General features: G+C 47.6%; 1 protein-coding gene across 1 annotated transcript in view; it reads right to left on the reverse strand.

The window, feature by feature from the left end:
- TMEM163 (transmembrane protein 163) overlaps nt 1-23,571 on the reverse strand; it is a 222,875-nt gene that overhangs the window by 37,378 nt on the left and 161,926 nt on the right. The window contains exon 5 of the mRNA XM_037134493.2: nt 3,237-3,333. Within this exon, the coding sequence (XP_036990388.2) occupies nt 3,237-3,333 (97 nt within the window). The remainder of the gene's footprint in view (nt 1-3,236; nt 3,334-23,571) is intronic.

Consider the following 23,571-nt stretch of genomic DNA (forward strand, 5'->3'; position numbering starts at 1 on the left):
AGACAGACCTGGACTAGGAGAAAAGAGTTCAAATCCAGGCTCTGCCACCAGCCAGCTGATGGCCTCAGGAAGATCACTTCGCCTTTCAAAGCCCCATGTCCTCCCAAAAAGGTGAAGCGTACCCCTCGTCCCTACTTACCAGAACAGGGTGTGCCGGGAAGAAAACCAGGAAGAGGATGGTGCTCTTTCCAAAACCAGCCACAAACACAAGACAAGCACTAATACCACACTTGCGGCACTGCCCCCTCTGCCTGACTTCAGAGCCGCGGTTCATACGGTGCTTCCAGGAAAGCGCCTTCGGGATTCATTTCATTAGTGATCCAATGGGACTGTGCACAGGTTGCGAGGGACCAGACTCACACTGTTGTTACGCAGCCCTTGCAGCAGACTCCACAGGTTCCTAGGGCTCCCCAAGAGCTGAGCTGGCCAGACTGTTCTAGTACAAGGCCAGCAAGGGGCAGGGGACACCACCAAGGCTGGCTCAGAGCCAACCAGCTTTACGCTTAGGAAATTCCTAACTGCATGGCTTTCTTAATCAAAACTTCCCCATTCTTGCAATTACCCTCTCTGAGAACTACGCAGCTGACATGAAAAAGAAAGCTGCTGGGGGAACAGAACCAGGGTAGGGAAAACGCTGCTTCTGACGGACCTGCAGTAACAACTTGACATACATCACATGTGCAAAGGCAATTCTGTTAAGGGCAAGGGTGAAGCTGAAACTCTGACCTAAGTGCACTGTATCTGGGCCCTAAACACCAGTCTCTCTGACTTCAACCACCACAGGCCACGGCAGCCAGAGGACACGCTTTATGGGGCCTGTGTGAAGCTGGCCGCCCACTCCCAACCAGAGTTGTCAATTTGTTTCACACTGAAGGCAGGTTTTCACTTTCTCTTAAAAACTCATGAGCTCTGACAACCCCCAGGTTCACATTCCCACAGGGCAACTCCACTAGGGGGCCGGACCCCTCACCTGAGCACACACTCTCTAGGTGCATAGACCCAGGCAATTTCTCCTGGTTTTGGACTGGCTTTGGTGGGCATCTGAGACTGTGGCTCCCAATTTAGATGAGGCACTGTGGACAAACACTCCTTCTGAATTTCAGCAGGGGTTCGGAGATGGGTTGGTGGTCTGGCTATAGCCTACTTACTGGCTTGCCCAGATTTCTAGAGCAGACACAGGGAATCAAAGACCCAGTATTAAACTACCATTGGCTCCAGCCTAGCAGCATTTACCTGGCCCCATGTGCCACTCAGCTGATTAGAAGGCTTCCCCTCTGGATAAGGGAGCTCACCCAGCTTGAAGGCACCTCTGTTACCTTTCCATAACACTGAAGGCTTAAAAAGAAACACAAAAAACCTTCAGAGGTCTGAAGGGGTCACCACGAATGGGTATGATTTTTAAATCTCACGCGAAGACTGATAAAAGATGCAGTGGGTGTGACTTCTCCAAGGACAGGTCCAGTCTTGGGCAAAATCGTGAAGTTCTTAACCCTCTCTGGCCCCCATCTGAGGCAGGGCATTAGACATTCATACCTCAAAGTGGAACTCAAGTTGGTAAGCTTTGTTTTGTAGGAGTATGTGCACCACAGGATGTGAGACTGTTCCCAGTGAAGAACTGTTCAGCTCTCCGGGGGGAAACAAGGAGGCCTCCGCAAGGGTGCGTGAGCACAGCTAAACGCTCCACGTCAAGTCAGTCCTGCTGGAAATTAATTTGTAATGCCTGAATAAATGGGTGTGTCAACTAGCCTTATGCTGAAAATTCCCACCAATAAATAATACTTAGAGTGGAGCTGGATTTCTGTACCCTGTAAAAAGCAAGCACGCCATCAGACCGACACCTTAATTAATCCCATTTAGTACTTTCCCGACTACACATCTCGTAAGTTTCAGATTGTGACAGAATAGCGTGTCTGATGGAGGAAAAGGACGGAAGAGCCCAGATCTTAGGTAACCAGGAGGATCGGGGTAAACCACACAATAGTGGGACGGTGAGCACAGAGTATAATAAATAGTAGTATTTGCTTGGACCAGTTTTGCTCAACGAGACTAAAAACCACAGGTAGGTGCATTCCTTCGCTGATATCCATCTTTTCTTCCTGTCCCTGAGACATTAGGGAGCAGGCTTTTCCATCTGTGATGATAAATAATAGTTACCATCCCGCTGAGTTAGTTACCAAAGGAATGGCTCTACTCTCAGTGTGGGGGAGGAGCCACTTAAAGCAGCTGCTTTACTAGCTCTGTGAAAGGCAGCACCACGTCCCGCTTCATTTTTACCTTCCCCATAAACACGTGCGCACTCATGCACGTTATGTGTTACCCCCAAAGGAATTAACATATACTTTCCTATAAGTAAAATTAAAAGTCTAACAATTTAGGCCTCATATTAAGACGGTGCACATAGCTGAGCTCACATCCAGTCACATCCAGTCCGGGATGTGGTTTCTGCATTTAAATCACTATGCAACTCGTACCAGGTGGTGCAAAAGTAAGTTTACAATTGTGAGGACACAAAACACAGAGTTTATTCTTGTATTATTATTCACTAATTATTGAATTATTTTCCATACAAACAACTGTAAACATACTTTTCTCCCACCTTGTACATAGAGAATCATGGTGGTGGCAGCAACTTCATCTCCCAATAAATAAAGCCACTGTCTTATATGAAGATAGCCTGATAGGAGACTAAAAAACATTTTTCTCAGCATTCATAAAGCGGCATGGGGGATAGACTCGGAGGGCAGGCGATGCTTCTCACCCAGAGAACAAAGCAAAGACACACTTCAGTATGAAATTGTGTCTTCCAATGTCTGCCTTCGAACGTCAGCTGTGACAAAAACCTGAACAGATCTGTGTATGAGGTGCAAAGGAAAGGAATGGTTCTCATTGCCAACAGTCATTAAGCTGTTGACACACAGAACAATATTCAACAGCACAGACTGGGTCACGCGGCCATGTAAAAACCAGCCTATTTCTCTTTACATAAAAGACATCTTGTTTTAAAAAATAATCAAAAAGCTAAGGGGAGGACACAGAACCCAGCACAGGCACAACTATCTGAAGTCTTTTCATCTTGCCTAGTGCTTCTCTCTCCCAAGTCATTCACACTCTGCAGTGAGCTCTTCGGGACTCCTACAATGGTGCGTATTCTCTCTCCACCTGCCCAGCCTCCGCCACTCAATCTGTGAAAAAGGGTAACACAGGAGGGATAGATTGTTCAGAAAGAAGGACCTTACCACTTCTGGCAGCAGCTTAGTTGAGAGGTCATGGATGGCCTTGACCACTATACAGATGGATGACAGAAGAAATATCACTCCCAAGATGACACAGGCTCTGCAAAAATAAATAAATAAAACATTACGAAACTTAACTAAGAGAACTCCACTCTGCTGATTTACATATTGACAGTGACAACGATGCAGTCCCAGGCACTGAGACCCAATCATAATTTGCCACATTCCCAATGTGACCAGCCACAGTCTCAGAATTGGTAGTGAACCCTTTCTAAGAGAAAGATTCAGAATTTTATCACCATGGGAAAGAGGTTCACTGCCCTGCATCACCTCACAGCTTCCCATGAATGCTGACGTGGAAAACTCTCCCAGGCGGTGAAATCCCACTCCCCCAGTCCCCCACCCCACACCCCAGCCTGGGAACACAGTTCATTCCTCCTCCAGCTGGAGGGTGCAGAGTTCAAGAGCAAAGAGTGGAGGCTCTAGTACGAGACATCCCAAGCTCCATCATTTAACATGTTGTTTGATCTTGATCAAGTACCTGATTTCTTTTAACCTCTATTTTCACACCTGCCAAATGGGAACATTTTCTACCTGAAGATGAAGTCAGATAAGACACAGAGCATAAAAGAGCAACCCATGAATGCTGGCTTAAACAAAGAAAAACAGAAGTCTACCCTGGATGTCTCTGTCTGGTGATAAGACACCTCTGGATTTTCCCACAGATAAAGAGGAATGATCTGTTAATAACAAAAGACAGAGTCTTCATGACAAAAGTTCTATTTTTTTTCTAAACCCTCACCCAAGGATATGTTTCTTAAGGATTTTAGAGAAAAAAGAAGGGAGAAAGAAACATTGACTGGTTGTGTACCATACATGCCCCAACCAGGGATCAAACCTTCAACCTAGGTATGTGCCCTGACCAGGGATGGAACTGAAAACCTTTTGATGTACAGGACAATGTCCAACCAACTGAACAACCTGGCTAGGCCAAGATGGAGCAATTCTTGAGAGAGAAATGAGGGGAGAGAAGTTAGGATGAGATCAACTAAGCCAGCCAGTACAGGAGAAGGCAGGAGCAAGGTGGGGATGAGGCCAAGGGTGAGGTGTGGGGGCGCCGAGGAAGCCTGTGGGGCTCAGACACAGAGCTGTCTCTGGCACCCCGGACACAACAACTCACAGGAGAAGATGGGATACGAAAGCAGATAGGAGGAAATGACAGTACAAGGGTCAAAATACCGAACGACAATGAAAAGACACAGAAAAGGGAAAGATGCCAGAACGACCGCAAGTAGCTCGCGGTGATTCCTGTCCCATCCTGATCATTCAGTGGCCTCCTCAGCCCTCTTCCTCCACCGTCAAATAAAATCAACCTTTCTTTCCTACCTGGGATTCCCTTCTCTGGACTAACAGAACAGCCAGAAGTTTCCCAGCCAGCACTGAAATGGCACCTACTTGGAACCCTAACACACGTGTGGATAAACACGTTCCCCTAACACGGCTGCTGGAGTCTGCTCAGTAGGCTCCTAATCCACACTGTAGCTGTAGGTTTTATTCGCCCAACAACACAGACAGGAAGGAGGCATCATTCTGGCTGGGGGGAACCTCAAAAGAACCTAGGGATGTAAAAGAGTTAATGAATGAGCTGAGGGTTCAGTACAGACTTGAGCAAGTGAAGTCCTGGCCCTACAAATCAAATGGGTATCTGCCATGGGTGCCATACATCCTCGGAATGAGCCCAGCGGGGAAACTCACACTCGAGGGGGAGAAAAAAATAACCCCGGCAGAGAAAACACACTGACATGGCAGCAGGAGTGAAGGGTGCTAACGAGAGGCTGTGGGCTGCGGGCTGGTTGGCACGGTCTCGGCAGGGCGATCAGGGTGAAGGGGCCACAGCCAAGAGGGGAGCCACAAAGGAACCGGGTTTGCCCACTGGAAGCCCTTTGGTGACAAGATGCTGGGGCAAGACCAGGGATCCCAGAGGTCTGTGGATCGACTCTTCCAAAGCAACTGGCCTGAGTTGCAGCTGTGCCCTGGGGAAGGTGGTGGTGCGCCAGCTGTGCCCGACACCTGAAGTGACCACTTCTACCTACAAGCAAATGGGACTGTGAGACTTCCCATCAGAGGAGGAAAAGAGCCTAAAGTCAGGGTAAACTTCCAAGATGAGATTTGTGATGTGATTTTTTTTCTCTATTTAAAACCCCCCTGAGTGACTAGCAGAGACTCGAGGATTCACCCTTTCAGGTAAATCAACCACCACCTCAGTGCTTCTCAACCCTGATGGCACCCTGCACTCTCCAAGGGATTTGTTTGAACGGTTGCCCTGAGACTGTCCCAGTTCAATGTTATCAGAATCTCTGGGGGTGAATCCAGGCACCTATTTGTTTAAACATTCCCCAGGCAAGTCCCTGTGCCCTAGGGCTGAGGGTGGCTGCCCAGAGCCAGAGGAGGCCCAGTCCTTAGAGAGCTTCCATTCTGGGTTAAAAAAAACCCACAACTCTCTGGACAGAGGCAGGGAGGGAGCAGTTATCCCAGCTGGTAAGGAAAGGATGGGGTCTTATGGTTTCTAAGAGACTCGTAGTATATCTGTGTAGGGAGCAGCTGTCTCCCCCAGGGATGTGGGTAGGGCAGCCACCACTTGGGTGCCAGACCTTCTACAGACAGTTTGTTGCAACACCCTTGAGAAGCTTCCAGCCCCACACTCCTCTGGGGGAACAGGGACGCCTCAGGATCTCTCTCAGGTGTCTGCCAGCAGGCCTCCACAACGCACAGGGTGGATTCGGGTGTGGGTTACTTGGCTGAAGGAGATGTGTCCTAAGAATACAACAATCTCCTTACATAATACCTTGCTTCAAAACTACACTACAAATCCTTTAAGGGCAAGAATCCTATTTTTAGATCTCAGTGTCTATGGCAGCTAGTAGCAGGTGTTCCTCATCCAACTGTAAAGGGGATGTAACTATTAACTAATTCAGTAATGACTACCTGATTTGCTTGTCTCCTCCCACGGAATCTAAGGGGCACGAACCACTTACCGATGTTGATAGGAGGAGGAAAAACACTCCTGATATATCCACCAAAATGTCTATGGAATAACCTACATTGTGAAGCAATTCTGAAGGGTAATGAAAATCTAAAGAAAATGATGATTTGGTTTATTAAAGTTGAATTATAGAAAACTTCCCTCATATCTTCTTCATGAATATACTTTTGAATATGCTTAAAAATGTTTTAAAAACCTATTTTCATCTTCTTTTAAATGTGTTTCAAATTAAAAAAAAAAAAAAACAGAGTCTCCTTGCCTTCCCCACTGCTGGGAGCTTTCGTGTCAGATCAGCTTCCACAGCCTAAAGCAGCTATTATTAGCAAAGGGTGTGATGATATTTTTTGGCATTTTATTAATAATATATTGTGTTTACATAGCAGCTTTCTCCTCAGGCACTCCAAGTTCACACAGCAACTCACAGATGCCCCAGAGGCCACTCCCCAGGCCTGGGTTTTTGTTTTCCTGCCATTTCATGGGTTGGGAAAGGGAGAGGTGTGTTTTATCAACACAAGTAGTCAAAGTCGGGGACTCAAGAACTAGTTTGTGCAAGGTCACCCAAGGAGTATGAGGTCCCCACAGATGTAGAAGCGAGTTCTCCTGCCTCCCTCCCAGGGGCCACTGCCCGTCAACCAGCCGGCTGCCAGGAGTGTCTGGGCCTCCACGGCACATCCTCACACCACCACTGTCCTGGGATGGGGACCACCTCCAGGATGCGGCAGAGATTTGGGTCAGGAGAAAACCCAGCTGCTTCCTGGTTTGGAGGCTGGGGGACCGAATGGCGAGGGTGATGCGCCATCAGCAGGCCGTGGCCTCCACCTGGCGAGGCTGGCCTGGCCGGAAAAGAGGCAGCTATTCAGGGTCCCCGTCCCTGGGATGAACACAGACTCCTTCTCCCTGCTGCCCAACTCCAGAACAGGAAAACACTGAGTCACAAAGAGGTCATTAAACTACCACCCCCTTCCCGCAGTCAACCCAGGCTGCAGCTGAATTTAAATTCCTGCAGGACCGGAGGCTGTTAAAGAGTGGACCACAGATCAGCAGCATCAGCATCACCAGGGAACTTGTCAGAACAGCAGACTCTGAAGTCCACCCCAGATCTAGGAATCAGAGACGGCGGGAAGGGACCCAGAGATCTGTGTTCTACTGTGTTTTAATAAGCCCGTCAGGGGATTTTGACACACACTCTAGTTCACGTCTGCATTAGTCTTGCCACAGACACACTGATGGCTGAAAGACTTGTAAAGAAACAGCTGAGGCACTGGCACCTTTTCTTTTCCTTCTGCTAGAGACTGCGGAGTGCTGGTTGGGAACAGCGTTTTAAATCTATAAATAAATAAGCTTGTGAGTAAGCATTAATTTTTGACTCTGAAATTGCAAGAGCAAAACCTATTGACAGATTCTCTCACATCCAAAAAGACGTAAGGTTGAAAGTTTGGTCCCTTGTCAACTGTGGGTTTAAAGGCCTATGGTTCACATTAATACAGCCTCAGTCTTATCAGACCAATTCTAACTTCTTTTCCAAAGAGAAGTTTCTTCTAATTACCTCTAATTTACACAGGATCTAAAACATAGTAGCCCTGGAGATTAACCAAATTAGTCTACAGCTTAGAGTATAAATGTTTTATTTATCATCTTTCACTCTAGTCTCCAAAGCACTTATAACCTGGGCACTGTGAGGTGTAAAATAATGAAAAATAAAAGACAGTCAAATGGCATGGCGAGTATACACAGTACTTAAAAATGCACAATTTCTAATGCTGTTTTATTCTAGCTAAGTCCTGTCTCACTGTGCAGTCTGCCATTTTAAATAAAGCAACATACAAAATTGGTTTGAAGACAGGATAAAGGGAAGGAGAAACTGAGCAAAGAAGTCTTATGAGCCGCTTCTCCTGCTCTGTAATGACTATGTCAAAAAGTTGCCATTTTTCCCCAAGGCTCTCGGCCATCCTCACCCCATTACTACCAACACATACCTCCGCTCCTGACGCAGAGGCTCCCACCCTCCTCTCCCTATTCTTACTCATCTTACCTGCTTTTCTGGACTTTCGGGGGCTCCAGGCCCTTTCTCCCCTCTCCTCTCACGCCCCCATCTCTCCTCTCCATCTCCAACCCCATCCACCTGCTGCATTGGGAACAGGTTGGGATGGGACAGGAGGTGGCACGGACCAGGGACAGCACTCAGGCCAGAGCTCTCAGGCCAGATATTCTCCGTGGGGAGATCATCCATCTCCTCACCACGCAACCACTGAAGTCCTCTCCTTACTCAACAAATGGCCCTTTGCTTGCACCTCTAATAATATGCAAGGTGACTAAACCCACCCAAGTGAAATTTCATTCAGATAGGGCCGTTTTCCTGGCTTCAACTTGAGGGACAAAAGTCAACAAGGGAATTTCTTAAAGAATTAGATTCTGGAGCAGTACAGTACAACGGAACTTCGAGAGAGAAGGAGGGAGAGTAGGAGAGAAAGAGAGAAGCCCTGAAGCTACGCATCCCAACCAGGTAAATGACGTGAGCCAGCAGGCTCTGCTCCGGGAAACGGCGTGCCTTTGTACCTTCGGTCAATCAATGCATCATTTCTCCCCCTCCAGCGAACGCCCAGCTCCCAAGGTTTACGTGCCAAGTCTCACTCTTGTACTCAGCTAACGTCAAGTAATCCCAGTCACAGCTAGGGTAACTATATTTTAGGAAGGAATTTGAACTTCGGTCTTTCACTTTTTTAAAATTTATTTTTACTTAGTTTTTCCATCACCATTTATCCCCTTATACCTTCTTCCACCTCCACCACACCCTCCCTTTCCAGCAATCATCCCATTGTTCGTGTCCATCAGTTCTTTCTCTCTTTTTTCCTTTTTTGCTCCAACCCTCCGCCCCCAAGCCCCACCCCCCACCCCACCCAGAGCCATCAGCCTCTCTACATCTATGAGTCAGTCTCTATTTGGTTTGTTAGTTAGTTCAGTCATCCACATTTTAAAGTCCACATCCAAGCCCTGGGGCTACGGCAAACAAACTCCATCCCCAGGCTCCCAGAGCCCAAGTGTGGGATGGGAAACCGGAAAAGCATTAAAGGACAGTCCTTCCTTATGGACATGAAAACAAGGAGCAGGAACAAGGTTGGAAGGAAGGACGGCTCTGCAGTGGGACGTCGAAGCTGGGACTAGAAGAATGGACAGGAGTCATCAAGCCAAGAAGCTAGAAGGCTGTGACAGGCACTCCAGACAGAGCAGACATTGTGGGCAAAAGTGCAAAGACACAGCACCGTGGGGTCCTGCTTCAGTGGAAGTTCAAAGTGGAGATGCTGTTCTGGGGGTATTTGGCTTAAGGGGACCAGCAATGCAAGGGCCCTTTGTGTCCTGGAAGCCCCTCAGGTCGCTGGGTGCAACACCCACAATATGCACAATAGATCTTAGACAGTGTGAGGCCCAGTGTGTCGTATTTAATAGCCACGTATTTTAGTGCACATTAGAGAAACCTGATTGTCACCCACGTTTGCAAGAATATTATTGCCTAGGGAAAAAATTAAGTATGATCATACTTAAATAAATAGTAACAGCATAAGTGGCACACAGGGCAAAAGTCATAGGTGGCACGCATCGAGGTGGAACCCAGGCCTGAGGCTAAGGAAGTCTGCAGTGGCAACAGGAGGTCACAAAGGACGTTAAGCGAGGAAGGCCCATGAGGTGATCGGGACTCTATCTAGAGCCTCTGACTGGGGCTGGGGCTTGGCAAGGCTGAAGGGAAAGAAACTAGAGTGGGGGAACCAGCTGGGAGACTTGTTAGTAGCCAAGAAAACACAGTGATAACTCCTTAAACAGAGGCCTTGACAGCTGAGAGGAATCAGCAGGGAGAGGCCCTGGGAAGGCAGCATCCATGGGACTGGGTAACCGACTGGCTATGCACAGCAGAGGATGCGAGCTGGCTGTCCTCAGCTTGGAGACCAAAAGGGAAGCAATGATGGCACACCCCAGAGCAGGCGATGTGAGGCTGGAGTGGGAACCCGATCGTGAGTCTACTTTGGGACGTGCTAAGCTGGAGAAGGAATGTCCAGACAGCCAGACACACTGCACCTCCCTGAAGAAGCATGTCCATAGCTTGGGCTCCCAGCGCCATTTTCCTGGGGCCCCCGAGTTTCCCAATGTTGTCTCTAAGGTGTGGAGGTGGAAGGAGAGAAACACACAGGGACACCCCATCTCGAGGCTCCAGGCCATACCCGGTACCTCTGCTTCCAGAGACCCTGCCAGGGTGGTGCATGCTGAGACTCACAGCCCAAGCTCTTTCAGGCAGTCAGAAGATGCCCCCGGCTGATGCCCACTGCGCTATGGGGCAAGGACTCAGACGTCAACAAGAAAATGAACGACGGCCTGCTCACGTGGAGCTTACAGGAGGAGAGACAGACAATAAGCATGTGAACAAACAATCACATTATGCATAGAAACATAAAGAATAAAGGAGGGGAATAATGAGAGTGTTGTTTTATATGTAGTAGTCACGCTTCTAAGGAGGGACATTTGTCCAAAGAGCTAAGAGCCGGGAGGGTGAGCTGCACAGCTACCTAGAGAACAGCACTCTGGACGGGGGCGCGGAGGGCAGAGGCTGCCGTGCGGGAGGGAGCCGGCAGGTTCCGGGAGCAGTGATAAGGCCCGCCTGGCTGAGGCACAGTGGCCATGCAGGGCCTTCGGGTCACGCTAACTACCTGGGATTTTACTCGAATAGGATGGGAAACCAAAGGACTAAGCAGAGAAATGACTCATTTAAACAGGACCACTCTGACTGTTCTGCTGAGAACAGACCACAAGGAAGGTAACAGCAATGATCCCAGAGAGGGTGTTATAAGAGGGTCAGAGAAGGGGAGGTGGAGAGAGAGGGCTGCTTTCTACCAGTTCCTGTGAGATCCCGGGCAGACTTGCTTTTATGTACCATCCTGGACCTAGTGAAGTAAGAAATGCACTAGTGGGTCTTAGAAGGACTTTAGAAGCAGTTTCAGGGTAAACACCTGTTTCTCGGGAGAATAAGACTCAGAAATCCTACTACTTTAACACACTGGTCGGTCCAAGCATTTCAATGTCAGGTGAATTATCTGTGCGTTGACTTCAATTTTTTCTTAAATGTTTACTGGATGTACAACCATCTGCCTATGGACAGGGCATATTCGGGCCAATACCAAGAAGAGTAGTAACAGCCTCTGCAGAAAGCACAGAGGAACGCAGACGTGCTTTTCCCTCTATGCCTTATCCTGCTTTTTGCATTTTTAAAACAGTGTGAATGTACCACCTGTTAAAACCAACACTACGTCAATGTGAACATTGAGAGAGATTTACTGAAGGTCTACCAGATGCCGATAAACCGGCAATAGATACAATGACAAGTAAGATACAGTCCTTTTCTTCAAAGAGCAGAGAAAGGGGAATCTAAATCACACTGGAATCTTCTAGAAAAGTTGAGATTTGAGTTACTTTGAAAGAACCAAGACGAGGAAGCTTGGTAAGGAGGAGCAAGTGCACGCTCCTGGGGAAGGGAAACTGTCCGAAGGCCTCTCAGAACGCATTCGTTCAGCACCTTTTCACGGCAAACCTCCTCCACGCCAGCTACCACTCTAGGGAACAAGTCACACAGATTTAAGGGGCTAGAACCTTCCAGGAAGAGGGAGGAACAACCCACTCAGGCAGATGTTTGCTTGACTTGATCAAAGAACATCAGTACAGCCAGGGGGCCAAGGAGGAGTGGGGACGAAGGAAAATGGTGGAGGCGAAGTCGGGGTGAGGATCGCACCACGTCTTACCACCGTGGAAAGGAGTCGGGCATCTCCAAAGATGGGAAGCCACTGGGGGATCTGACTCGGGAATGACACGATGTGACATGTCCTAACCAGGTGGCTGTTGCTCGGCAAAGGCAGGAGCAGGGAGGACAGTCAACACGCTGCTGCGGTACTTGGGTGTGAAAGCCACAAACGAGGGTGTCGTGGATCAGGGCGGCAGCACTGAAGGGGGGCCTCTCTCTGGATGTTTTCTGATTCAAGTGTCTGTGCTCAGGGACATATTCTGGAAGTGCAAGATACACCTTTTCTCATGTGTAATATGAAACAACCAAGAGTGAATGATGACTCAAGATTTTTGACCTGAGAAAAGTGAAGGATGGAGAGATGGGAAGACTGCTGGAAACGCAGAGAAGCAGGGCTTGGGGTGGGGGTGGCACGCACATCGGGAGTTCAGTTTTAGACACACCAGTGTGCACTGCTGTCTGTGAGGCATCAAAGTCAAGGTGTTAAGGAGGCAATTAGAGACAGGAGTTTAGCTTCAAAGCAAAGTTCGAGAGGGGACATAAACTGAGAATCACTGGCACACAGATTGCGTTTCAGGCCTTGAAAATGGACAAGATCTTTTTAAGAAATCACAAGTGCCTTCCTTTAGAAAGGCTGCAGTGAAGGTTCTGTTCCGGCGACAGATCCTGATGGGGAAGCTGGGCAGAAAGATGGGCAAGGCTCTAACCCTGAAGAGCCTCATGTGCTATGTTGTAAAACTCTCTCATGAGCACCATGCAGAGCCCCCACAGCTTTGAAAATAATGCAGTATGATAAACAGATTTGTATTTCCAATAGCTGATGCAGGCAGTATCTGTTGTGAACATCTGCTAGTCCTGAACTCCATCCACTCTCCCATCATCCCACTGGCGATGAGCCTTGATTCTCCCTTCAGTCCCAACTCTCCTCAACAAGGTAGACCAACACTGCACCCTGCCTTGAACCAAGGAACCCAACCTAAGCTTGGGCTAACCAGAGCTCCTTTCCCTGGATTTTGAATCCAAGATCAATAATTAGGACTGAAACCAGAGAGGTAAGTCATCCCACAGTAGCAATCGCTGGAAGGCTGTGCTAAGCTGGAACTGTGGACCAGAGTAGTTAGCCAGGGTCCCTTGGGGTAGCTGGGCTTCCCACATGATGGCTGACTTCCCCGAGAGCAACCATTCCAGGAGGATCAGGGACAAGCAGCCAGGCCTTGGAAGTCACGCAGTGCCCTGCCAGAGCACTCTGTTGGTTCTAAGTGATTAACAGGACTAAGGTAATAGGAGAGGGGGAAGCAATGCTGCCTCCTGATAGAGAAGCAACAGGGTGACACTGGGAAAGAGCACCCAGAAAGTTACTGCTGTGCTCATTTTCAGAAAATACTACCTGCCATAGTGAGGAAGAAACTCAGGACCTCCAGCCACCAACTAGGTCAACAAACCCTTTGTTTCTGAAAACTCTCTTACACTAGGATCAATGTAGTTCATGCACTGAGCCAGGTTCCATGCTGCAGTAGACAAGAAAACAAGGAGGTCAATGTCCGGTAGGCCTGTTACAGGCTGCATCACCATTCACAGCAATTTGATCTCAACTTCACATTCCCATCTTTGCTGGGTACTAGAGGACGAGGACATTCTGCCCACCGTCAGGCTTGGTGGTATGACTTGCACCTGCCACCAGAATGTGAGTGGAGATGACACCACAGGCAGCCAAGCAGAAGCTCCGCCTGGTTGGCTTGGCCTCGTTTCTGTCCTGTGCCGCAGGAACCATGATCCTCAGAGACCAGTTATTCCATTAGCCCAAGACATAGAATAAGAATTCACATGGCACAGGGCCACCGCCAAACCTCAGCTTAAGCAGAGAGTTGCTGAGCAATTAATGTTTGCAGCATAGGTCACTAAGATTTCGGGGATGACTGTTACTGCAGCAAAGCTGACAGATACAAGGTTCTTGAAAGAGAAACACCTTATGGCAGTGGCAACAAAATGCTGTCTCAAAAAGGCAGCTCCTGGAACAGGAGCAGGGCCGCGCCTGTTTGAGGACCATTGCAGAACACCTGTCTGATGGCAGCTTTATTAGGAAAAAGAGGAATCAGGCAGTTTTAATCCAGCCAGAAAAATTAGGCAATCTTAATGTCATAGATATGTACAGAAAACCTTTCTTGAATGAATGCTCTTACTGAATTAAAACAAACAAACAAACAAGCAAACAGGAGATGCCTCCCGTGATCTTGGGAACCGCCGCCAGCGTTGGAGGCATCAGGCACCAACTCAACCGCCTGTCTCTGTGGCAAACTAAGAGCTCTGCTCCTTCGGGACACTCGCTTATCAATGGAACTTGGGTAACTGATTCTTTCTTTTCATTCCTACAGAAATACTCTATCATTTCCTTGGTAACCTACCCTCCAGCATTCCTAACCTACTTGATTATAGTATTCAAAGTAATTGGTTTAAATTTTTCCTTCTCTTTGATCCACTTCTGAGACTCTATCCCCAAAGAAAAGGCTTTTTGCAGAAGAATGTTCACAACAGCATTAATTATACTCAGAAGTGGGGAAGTTAAATATGCCATGAAAGGAGTGTTTAAGTTTATTACTGTGATATGTCAACTTAGTACACTATTGGGTGCCACTTAAAATTGGCTTTGTCAATAACATAAAAGTGCCAGGTAAAATATTTCATGGAAAAGCAGGATATGAAATTGCACATATACAGATTTAAAATAGGTAAAAGCAAATCCAAAGCCAGGGAAACATTTGTGGCAAGAAATACACAAAATTAACAATGGTGAGATGAAATTTCCTTCTTCTTTTCTGTATGTTATACTTTTATAATGGAAGGAAAACTTCTAAAAATGCCTCCTCCGACTACATCACTTTTGGTATCTCCTTTTATTGTACCTCATAAAATGTCAAATACTCATCCCTGTCAAGTCTCACACTTGACGGCACAAATTAGTTTTAGGTGAGCATCCACCACCGTCCTGACGGGAGGGGGCGCTGTGTGCACAGCGCGCCCTTTGGTGGGTTACGCACTGTGCGGGAGCAGCGGAGAAGGCGCCACCACGTTCAGCTGTCCAGGGCTCCTTTCCCAAGACCCAGTTCACTTGTAAGTAAAATGGGAATAATCAAATTACCACCTCCCTTTCAAAATTAATATGAACATAAATATGATGGATAAAACGCCACATGTCACTAACAGGATATCAAGTGTATGTAAAATACTAAAGATAACATCTCTAATTTCACCTTGCTGCATTTCTTCCATAACTGGGACTTCTGGTGAAACCCACCATTTAGCCGTACCCTACCTGAAGCGGAGTCCTAGAGGCACGAATCCTCTGGGGCACACAGCTTTTGGCACGTGGGTGAGGATTCGTGCCTTACGGAGAACTTTCATGGACTTCTCATCAGTGCTGCCTGCGCCCGACAGTCAGAGGGCTGAGAGATGGGGATTCTGGGAAAGGGAGCGACCTAGGGAAGAGAGGAGGCCGTGATCTGCCCAGGGTCACAGAGCCGGTGAGAAGCTGAGCTGGGGGCTCAGCTCCAAATCTGAACCTTGAAACAGAGACAAGCTAGACTTTTATCTGGGTCTCTGTGAATTTTAACACACAAATTTTGCATACATTTCTGTGTACAAAATACTCTAATGTGAACAGCAGTATTGCTGGAGTTGGGGGTGAAGTTGCTGCAGTTGGGTGGGACCCAGGAGTCCTGGATTCTGGGTCCATTCTTGTCATTAACTTGGGACGAACAGGGAACTAGCCAGACTTTGCTAGGCCTCATTTGCAGCTGCTGAAAATCAGCAAATTTGACTTAGTCACCAAGGTCCTGATACTCTCAAATCCTAGTCTAAATGTAGCAATGGGAAAGAATTCTCACTCATTAAAGATTTTTATTTCAAACCAACAGGCTTGACGCACAGATTTATTTGTAAAACCAAAATGTAAGAACTGAATGGTAGGTGTTGTTGACCTACTGCAAGTTAGGAATAAAATAGGAGTTTCCCACTGAAATAATGGGCTTCCTCTCATATATTACTATGAAGCTGTCAGATAGATAGCAAGAAAGATTTGCCAGGTTTTTGCCTGGATTCTACTTATTTCTTCAACATCTCTGTGACCTCCACACTCTACTATTTTAAAGAGTGACATTTCTCAGAGTAAGAAATAAAAAATAAAGAATACAGAAAGAGAGCATTTTAAAAGAAAAGTGTTATTCATCCACTAATTTGGGCAACTAGCTTTCTAAACAGAACAATGGTTTTTAATTATTTGCAGAGAATTAATATACTGCAGTGCACTGTATAACTGGGAGATGTTCATTAATAGTTCATTCTAAAAGTCTTCACTGGAAGGACTAGTTCCTAACAGTGCTATTTCTTAGTAGACTCAAAACTTCCCTATAGAGTACAGACCTGCAGTTGATTTGGTCCCTAAGTCAGCAGTGCAAGCCAACACTGTCAGTCACACCATCACAAGAGAGAAATGCCAGCGCTGACACATTCATTATCACCCAGCCCATGTTAGGGGAGGAGAAATTAAGAAACCTCAGTGTAACTTGCTGGAACACAAGGACATCTCAGAGCCAACACAGGTGTTATATTTTTTAACCACTGGGAGTCCCCTGAAAAGACTGCAGGGCGCAAGGCAGCACACTGCACCCCCGCGGGCAGCTCAGATCGTAGGTGCTGCCTTGCCACAGGTGGCTCCCAGCCTGGCGCCTGTCGGGGTGGCACTCGACCCTCACAGGGGCAGGGGCAGGACTGACCCCACCACAGAAGCAACCGCAGTATGATGCCTTCTGGGCTTGTTTACTCCCTTCGTGTCAAACTCTCTCCTCTCCCTCACTCCCGCTTCCTGGGATTACTCCTAGGACCCCTGTCCAATTGTGGGCAGGGGGACTTGCAGAAAGAACTTAGAAGAGGAACGGTCACAGTGCACTGTCAAAACAGAGAGAAACAAAATACTCGGAGATAAACTCAGAGTATGAGTGCAAGTACCCATGGGAGCAAACCAAATGCAGACCCAAGACAAGAGCTTCAACATTCTCCTCATTTTGCAGATTAAATCTGTCCAGAGACCCGAGAACTCGGCCATTCCCTGAAACCCAAATGTCCACCCAAAGTAGGCACAACTGTTGTAGGAGACTACAATTCCACACTACTCTTTAAGAAACTCACAGATCTAAGAACAAGGCTATGACTAAACCAAGCTATATAAATATGGTTGGACAAAAAAAAAAGTGAGACTTCCCTCCTTCAAATGATCACATATTTTGTCTCTGAAATCCTTTGTTTTTCTCCTCCTTTGAGGGGCAGCCTTTGAAGTCGGGTACAGTCCACCAGGGAGGCCTGGGCGAGTGGGTACCAAGATTTGTGCCCTTCTCAAATCCGCGCAGAGAAGGAAGTTGTATCTCAGTGTGGACTAGGAGGCGGCAATGAGTTTGGAGCAGGAAGAGACATGCGCGTCCTGAGGCCAGATGAACACGGAAAGATTGGCCCGCGGTTCTTCCGGTGGCTGGCGCTGTCCGGAGCGGAGGCGAGGACCTCAGTGCTCAGGCACCTGGAAAAGCCCCATCAGGGCGGCCAAAAGGAGACCGATGAGCGTGGACTTTAAAACACAGGCGTGTCCACAGGGTCAGGCAGGTGGGCCAGCTGTGTATCTCTCAGGTTTGGGGCACCAAGTAGAGGCAAAGGCAGTCCACGTTACCAATCCTTCCCTCAACAAAGTCACCTGCAAACCAGACTTCCATGCCAGCATAAAGGTGAGGGGGTGACAGAGGAAAAAAGCCTTGTTATCATTTACCTAACTGTATGTACCACCACCTTAGAGAAGCAAGGGGGGAGCACTTTATTTTTATTTTTTTAAAGACTTTATTTATTTACTTTTAGAGAGAGGGGAAGGGAAGGAGAAAGACAGGGACAAAAGTATCGATGTGAGAGAAAAACATTGATCGGTTGCCTCTTGACTGAAACCAAAATCCAGGCATGTGCCCTGACTGGAGATCAAACCAGTGACCTTTTGTTTTGCCAGATGACACCCAACCAACTGAGCCACGCTGGTCAGTGTGGAGGACCATTTTAATAAGACAACCTGTCATTCTGTATCTGATCTATCCACACATTCCCCCAAGTAGAGAATCCAACCAATGAATAACATATCGGTTTGTTAATTAAGGCCGTGGATGCCGCTGATGAGGAACGATCATACCCAGTTTCTGTGAAGTCTATCATAATGCCCTGATTATTGGCACCCACAGTGAAAGCTCTGCCTGAGTCCTCATTCTTGCTGTGAAAAGAGGCAGTAGAGAGTAGTGTGCAAAGTGCAGGCTCCAGAACCAGCGTCTGGCTACACTACGGCACCAGTGCTCAGTAGCAATGCATGACCTCAGGAGAGCTTTAACCTATCCCTGACACACAGTCATCTTCCGTGTATGGTACATGTGCTGTGAGGTAAATTCAAAAACAGAGCTTATTAGCATGGTAGCTGACACAAGGTTTTTTGCTGCTTTTTCTCAAAGTGAACAAAACCTATGATGCAAAAACCATAACTGATCCAAACAGAGCAAGTTCTCTCACTGCCTTGGACCACACCCTCATCGTCCTGTGAGAGGGGCCTATAGCTTGCCCCATTAAGTCCAAAATGCTTTCTCATCTCCAGCCTCACTTTCCTGTTACTACTGCGGTAGTGCAGTAAGGGAAGGTAGAAAACTCTTCTTTAGAATGAGATTGTCCAGGAAAGGTTCCCCCAGGGCCACTGGCAAAGGGACCTCATGGTAAATCTCTTGGTCCCCAAACTGGCTGCTCATCAGAACCCTCTGTGAGGCCTGAAGAAGTCAGAGAACTGGGCTGCACCTTGACGTCCCTGCCCCTACAGTCTGCAGCAGGGTGTAAGCAAGTGATATTTGTTCATTTTCTTTGCTTTTTATTTTCACAAAGCACTCCAGGCGACTGATGAGGCAAGAGGCTTAGGAACTTTTGTTCTAAAGAAGTGTGACTCTAAGTCAGTGCTTCTCACTTGGAGTGTTCTGCCCTCCCCCAGGTGGACAAGGAGACAGGCAGCAATGTCTGGAGATATTGTCTATGGTCACAACTTTGGAGAGTGCCACTGGCATCTAGTGGGCAGAAACCAGGGATGCTGACAAACATCCTACAATGCACAGGACAGGCCTCCACCACAAAGAATTATCTGGTCCAAAACTTCAGCCATGCCAAGGCTGAGAAACCCTGCGCCGAGTCCATTTTTGGCATGTGACTTTTTCTTGGTGGTGCTGACAGGATAGACATCAGGTTCCCATGTCCATCGAGGGGGGGGGGTCAACCCACAAAGCCAAGAGGACCCAAGGGGTAACACATGTTGGACTGACAGATGGGAAACAGCTTCGAAAGAACAGCGATGAACTCACAGAAAGGCCACCACAACCTCTGCGCCCAAGGGGTGAACAGAAACTTCCCTTAAGAAGAGCACACCCGCAACCACAACTCGGGAGGCACATCAGATGGCAGAGCTGCTCCTTCAGACGGTGAGTGCCAGCTCCGCCCGCCGAACACCCACACACCGCCCACTCTGTCCCCTTTACTCCTCACAACTGTCCCATAGGACAGATATTTTCAACTGCCTTGAGCAGCTGAGAAAACTAAGATACAAAGGGCTTCACAAGTGTGTTTAAGGCTGTCCAGCTGGGCTGTGGACCCAGCGCGTCCGTGTCACCAGAAGCCCGTGCTGCAGCCACGCATCAGCCTGCTTCGCACCTCACACTGTCCTTGCCTGTCCAAAGCTCGGTCTGAGGCATCTCCTCTACTGTACATTCCACGGCCCCACCTGGACCTGTAGGAAATTTCTAGAGAGGAGTGGGCACAGGCTTTGGGGTCTTTTTTGAAAATTTTTTCATCTTCAGAGTATTTTTTCCATTACCATTTAGTCCCCTTAGGCCCCCTCGCCCCAACAATCACCACACTGCTGTCCATGTCCATGAGTCCTTTTTCCTTTTCCCTCAGTCCCTCCACCCCCACCCACTGGCTGTCGTCCTGCTTTATAACCTCCACCGATGATTCCGCAGCACCCTGCAGTCTGAGTCGCAGACACTGCACTTCAGTGGCCTTTGCCTGTCCTGGCGGTACACTACTGAGGCCGGGAGCCAGGTGTGTTTCCTCCACGGGCAGAGGTGGGCTCTGCTACATGAAACACAAACATTCCCCTAAACAAAGCAAAACAAAATGTCGGCTCAATGGCTCGCTAAGAAGAAAAGCACCCAAGTGTGCATTCCTTTATTTGGGGAAAACAGTTCCTAAAGGTGGAAATGAAATTCACCCGAGCAGCTTAGGCTTATAAATGAACAGTGTCTCACTCGTCAGCACACTAGGGCCTCACGGATGCGTGGGTTGGGCAACTTGGCCCCCAACGTCCCTCGACCAGAAATTACGTGGGCATGTTTGCAAACAACGCACTTGTGCCTGTGTTGGAGGCCTTACATCAAACAGAGACTTCACCAACTGTGGTCTTTATTTTGCCAACAACAGAATCAACCTTGTAAGAACAGGCTGCCAGCCACATGGGGCAAATAATTATGGGAGGAATAGGAGAATCATTTATTATTCCCACCATAATTATTCTACTGGCTTATCTAAGACTTACCCCAGTTTGCTCTTATTTGTCTGTCCAATGATTTTGAATTAAAGAAACCTGTGACTGCTTTTTTAAAAACAAAGGGAAAAGAAAGATCGAACTCCACCCATGTTGAAAGAAAACTGCCACGAGGCTCTGAGCAGCCCACGCCGTGCCCGCCCCCTCCCTAATTACCAGGCCACTGGCTTCCTGACAGATGGGAAAGAATGACAGGCCCCCGAACAGGGCTTGTGTAATGAGGCCCTGGGTCATTACAACTGGACACCCAATCTGCACTATTAATGTCGGAGGTGGTCCACCCAAATTAGAGAATTAGGGTCTGTGGATAAAGACTAACGGGTGTGTGCACTCAGTAATTTTATTATCCATTAACATGCTTTGTGTACGAGAGGCTTCCGATTGAAAACCATGAAAGAGACATGTAATTTGCACCCCTCACTGATTTAACAGCTTGTCTGTGAGTGTGTGGGTGGGGCTGGAGTGTGTGTGCCATCACTGAACTGCTAGGACACCTAGAATACAAACATCGCTGGCCAGTCAACTAAGAGAATCATTCATGGGCTTGTCAAAAGGTCACATGCCAAAAACTTCATTCGACGGAAAGGAGCTGAGGTGTTCAATTTTTTTTTTAAACTCAGAGATGATTGAAAATGGGACGAGCAAAATTTTACTTAAAAATAAAGCTATCACTGATGCCTTTCAAAGTCCGTTATAGAGAAAATCATTGGGGCACTTCTTTGCCCCACCCTAAACCGCCAAAGTCTCAGGCACCCACTGCTTCATCTCCACCCTGCCACCTTCCTCTGCCTTAGGCAAAGGAGCTGATACCTAATTCACCCGGTAGGAGTGACTCCTGTCTTTGTGCTGCCTCTTCCAGGCACAGGAGCAGTGCAGATAGATGGCTCTGCTCCTGTTCAAAGGAATAAAGCTCCCATTAAACAGAGAAATGTGACAAAAGGCACCAGGGTCCTTAAGTCCAGCCTCAGGAAGTCATGTTCTTCCAGTGGTTTTGAGGAGAAGGAGGTATTTACCCCCCACTGTCACCCTGGGAGACACTTGGCACCGTCTGGAGACATTTTTGGCTGTCACAACTGGGTGGGTGGCTGTTGATAGAATCTGCTGGGTAGAGGCCAGGGATGCTGCTAAACATTTCACCTCCCACAGTGATTTGTACGTGGACTAGAAGTTGGGCTGCTCTTGCTTAGAACACTGGCTCACCGCTGACTCTCCAAGCTGAGTGCTCGCTGGAATCCCCTGGGTGGCTTGACACTTGGGACCTATGGTCAGACAGCCAAAGGGAGTTAAGCTAGAGAGTGGCCTGAGCATTCAGTGATCTGAAGTGCAGCCAAGTGTAAGAACACTGTCTTCCAAAACATTAAATCAACACTATTCAAAGTGCAGCCCCCAGACCCACAGCATTGGCATCACCTGGGAATTTGTTACAAATGCAAATTCTCAGACTCTTTCCACTCTTTCAGCCCCATCAGAGAGTCTGGGATGGGCGCAGCAATGAGTCCTTGAACAAGTCCTGAGGGGACTCGAGGCCACGGTCTCAGCAACACTGCATTAAATGACATGCCACCTAGCATCTTCTAATCATTTGGAACTATATCATCAGGTTCCTCCACATATTACAAAATCAGTTGCTAAGCAGCACATGAGGGCCCTGGTTTCCTTTGTTCTGATCTTGTAAGTGTTTCATGAAAGTGTGCCCAGTGGAATGGATGGTCTGGTCTGCTTTTGAGACTGACCTTTGGGTTAAAGGTACAAATACATGCAGTTTGAAACTACTCAAAGGAACTTCGACTTCCAAGTCTGTATTTGAGGAAAGACTCGTTGAAACTGGAAATGCCTCCCACCCTGCCCCACACACCTAAGAGCAAGATGGACGCCACTTATATCTGCTGCAGAACCTACGCCTGGCACCTGGCCAGACCTCACAAGGCATCTCCCCCAATCAATGCCCCAGACCAGGGGTGGAGGGTGCATGGTGTCCAGAAAAGCTTCCCTAAATGGAGTGCGTTTCAGGGGAGGGAGGTTAAGATTAAGTGGAAGAGGCAACAGGAAGGAGAATGAAATAAGAACCAGAAGGCAGAAGTGTTACAGGCATTTTAGACACACAACAAATTTGTCCTGGGAAGGGGCTCCTGTAGGGGAAACAGAATAAGCTGGAGGGGTGGTTTGGGCCGTGTTGCCCCAGAGGTGATGGCTTCTGGCACCAACCACAGTTCTCAGCATGATTTCAAAATAAGATGTGCTCAGCCTACGATAGGTCAGAAAACACAGTAACATCCACTCTGCACTGAACACTATCTTTTCTGAAGCCAGCAGGTTGGAAGAAAGAGACGGGGCACTTCGGAATACATTTAGCATGACAACGCAACTTTATAAGACCATCCCAAATTTGTAAAATATTTTAAATAAACCAGTTATCTGCATCAAAGTCTCTCAGGGAGGAGATGAATTAGAATCCACTCTACAACTACTCCAGACAATTCATCTGCCTGGTGTGGGCCTCTATGTAATCAATAGTCTCTATCTAGATTGGCTCCTTCTAAAATCAGGGCTAATGCTATTTCACACACAGCAGTGAAAACAGCTCTGCAGTGCAATTTTAGAAAAGCCAAGCAATTAAAGAAAGTCAATTAATTGAAAAACAAATTTGAAAAATCAAGAGTTTTTAATGATGGAGAAATACTCACTGCGGGGAGTTCAATGGGGGAGAAGGAAGGATGTGCAGGAAAACACACTGCATTCACTCGGTGGGTGAAAATGCCCACAAACCTGCGCATCCACACACAAGATATAAGAGAAAAAGTTAGCCATCTTCTCTGGTGGTGGGATAAAGGGCGATTTTTATTTGTATACTTTGAAATTTTTTCAATTATAA

Source organism: Artibeus jamaicensis, unplaced genomic scaffold (genome assembly GCF_021234435.1).
Source record: "Artibeus jamaicensis isolate MK-2021 breed Jamaican fruit bat unplaced genomic scaffold, CSHL_Jam_final contig_1284, whole genome shotgun sequence".
Taxonomy (NCBI): Eukaryota; Metazoa; Chordata; class Mammalia; order Chiroptera; family Phyllostomidae; genus Artibeus; species Artibeus jamaicensis.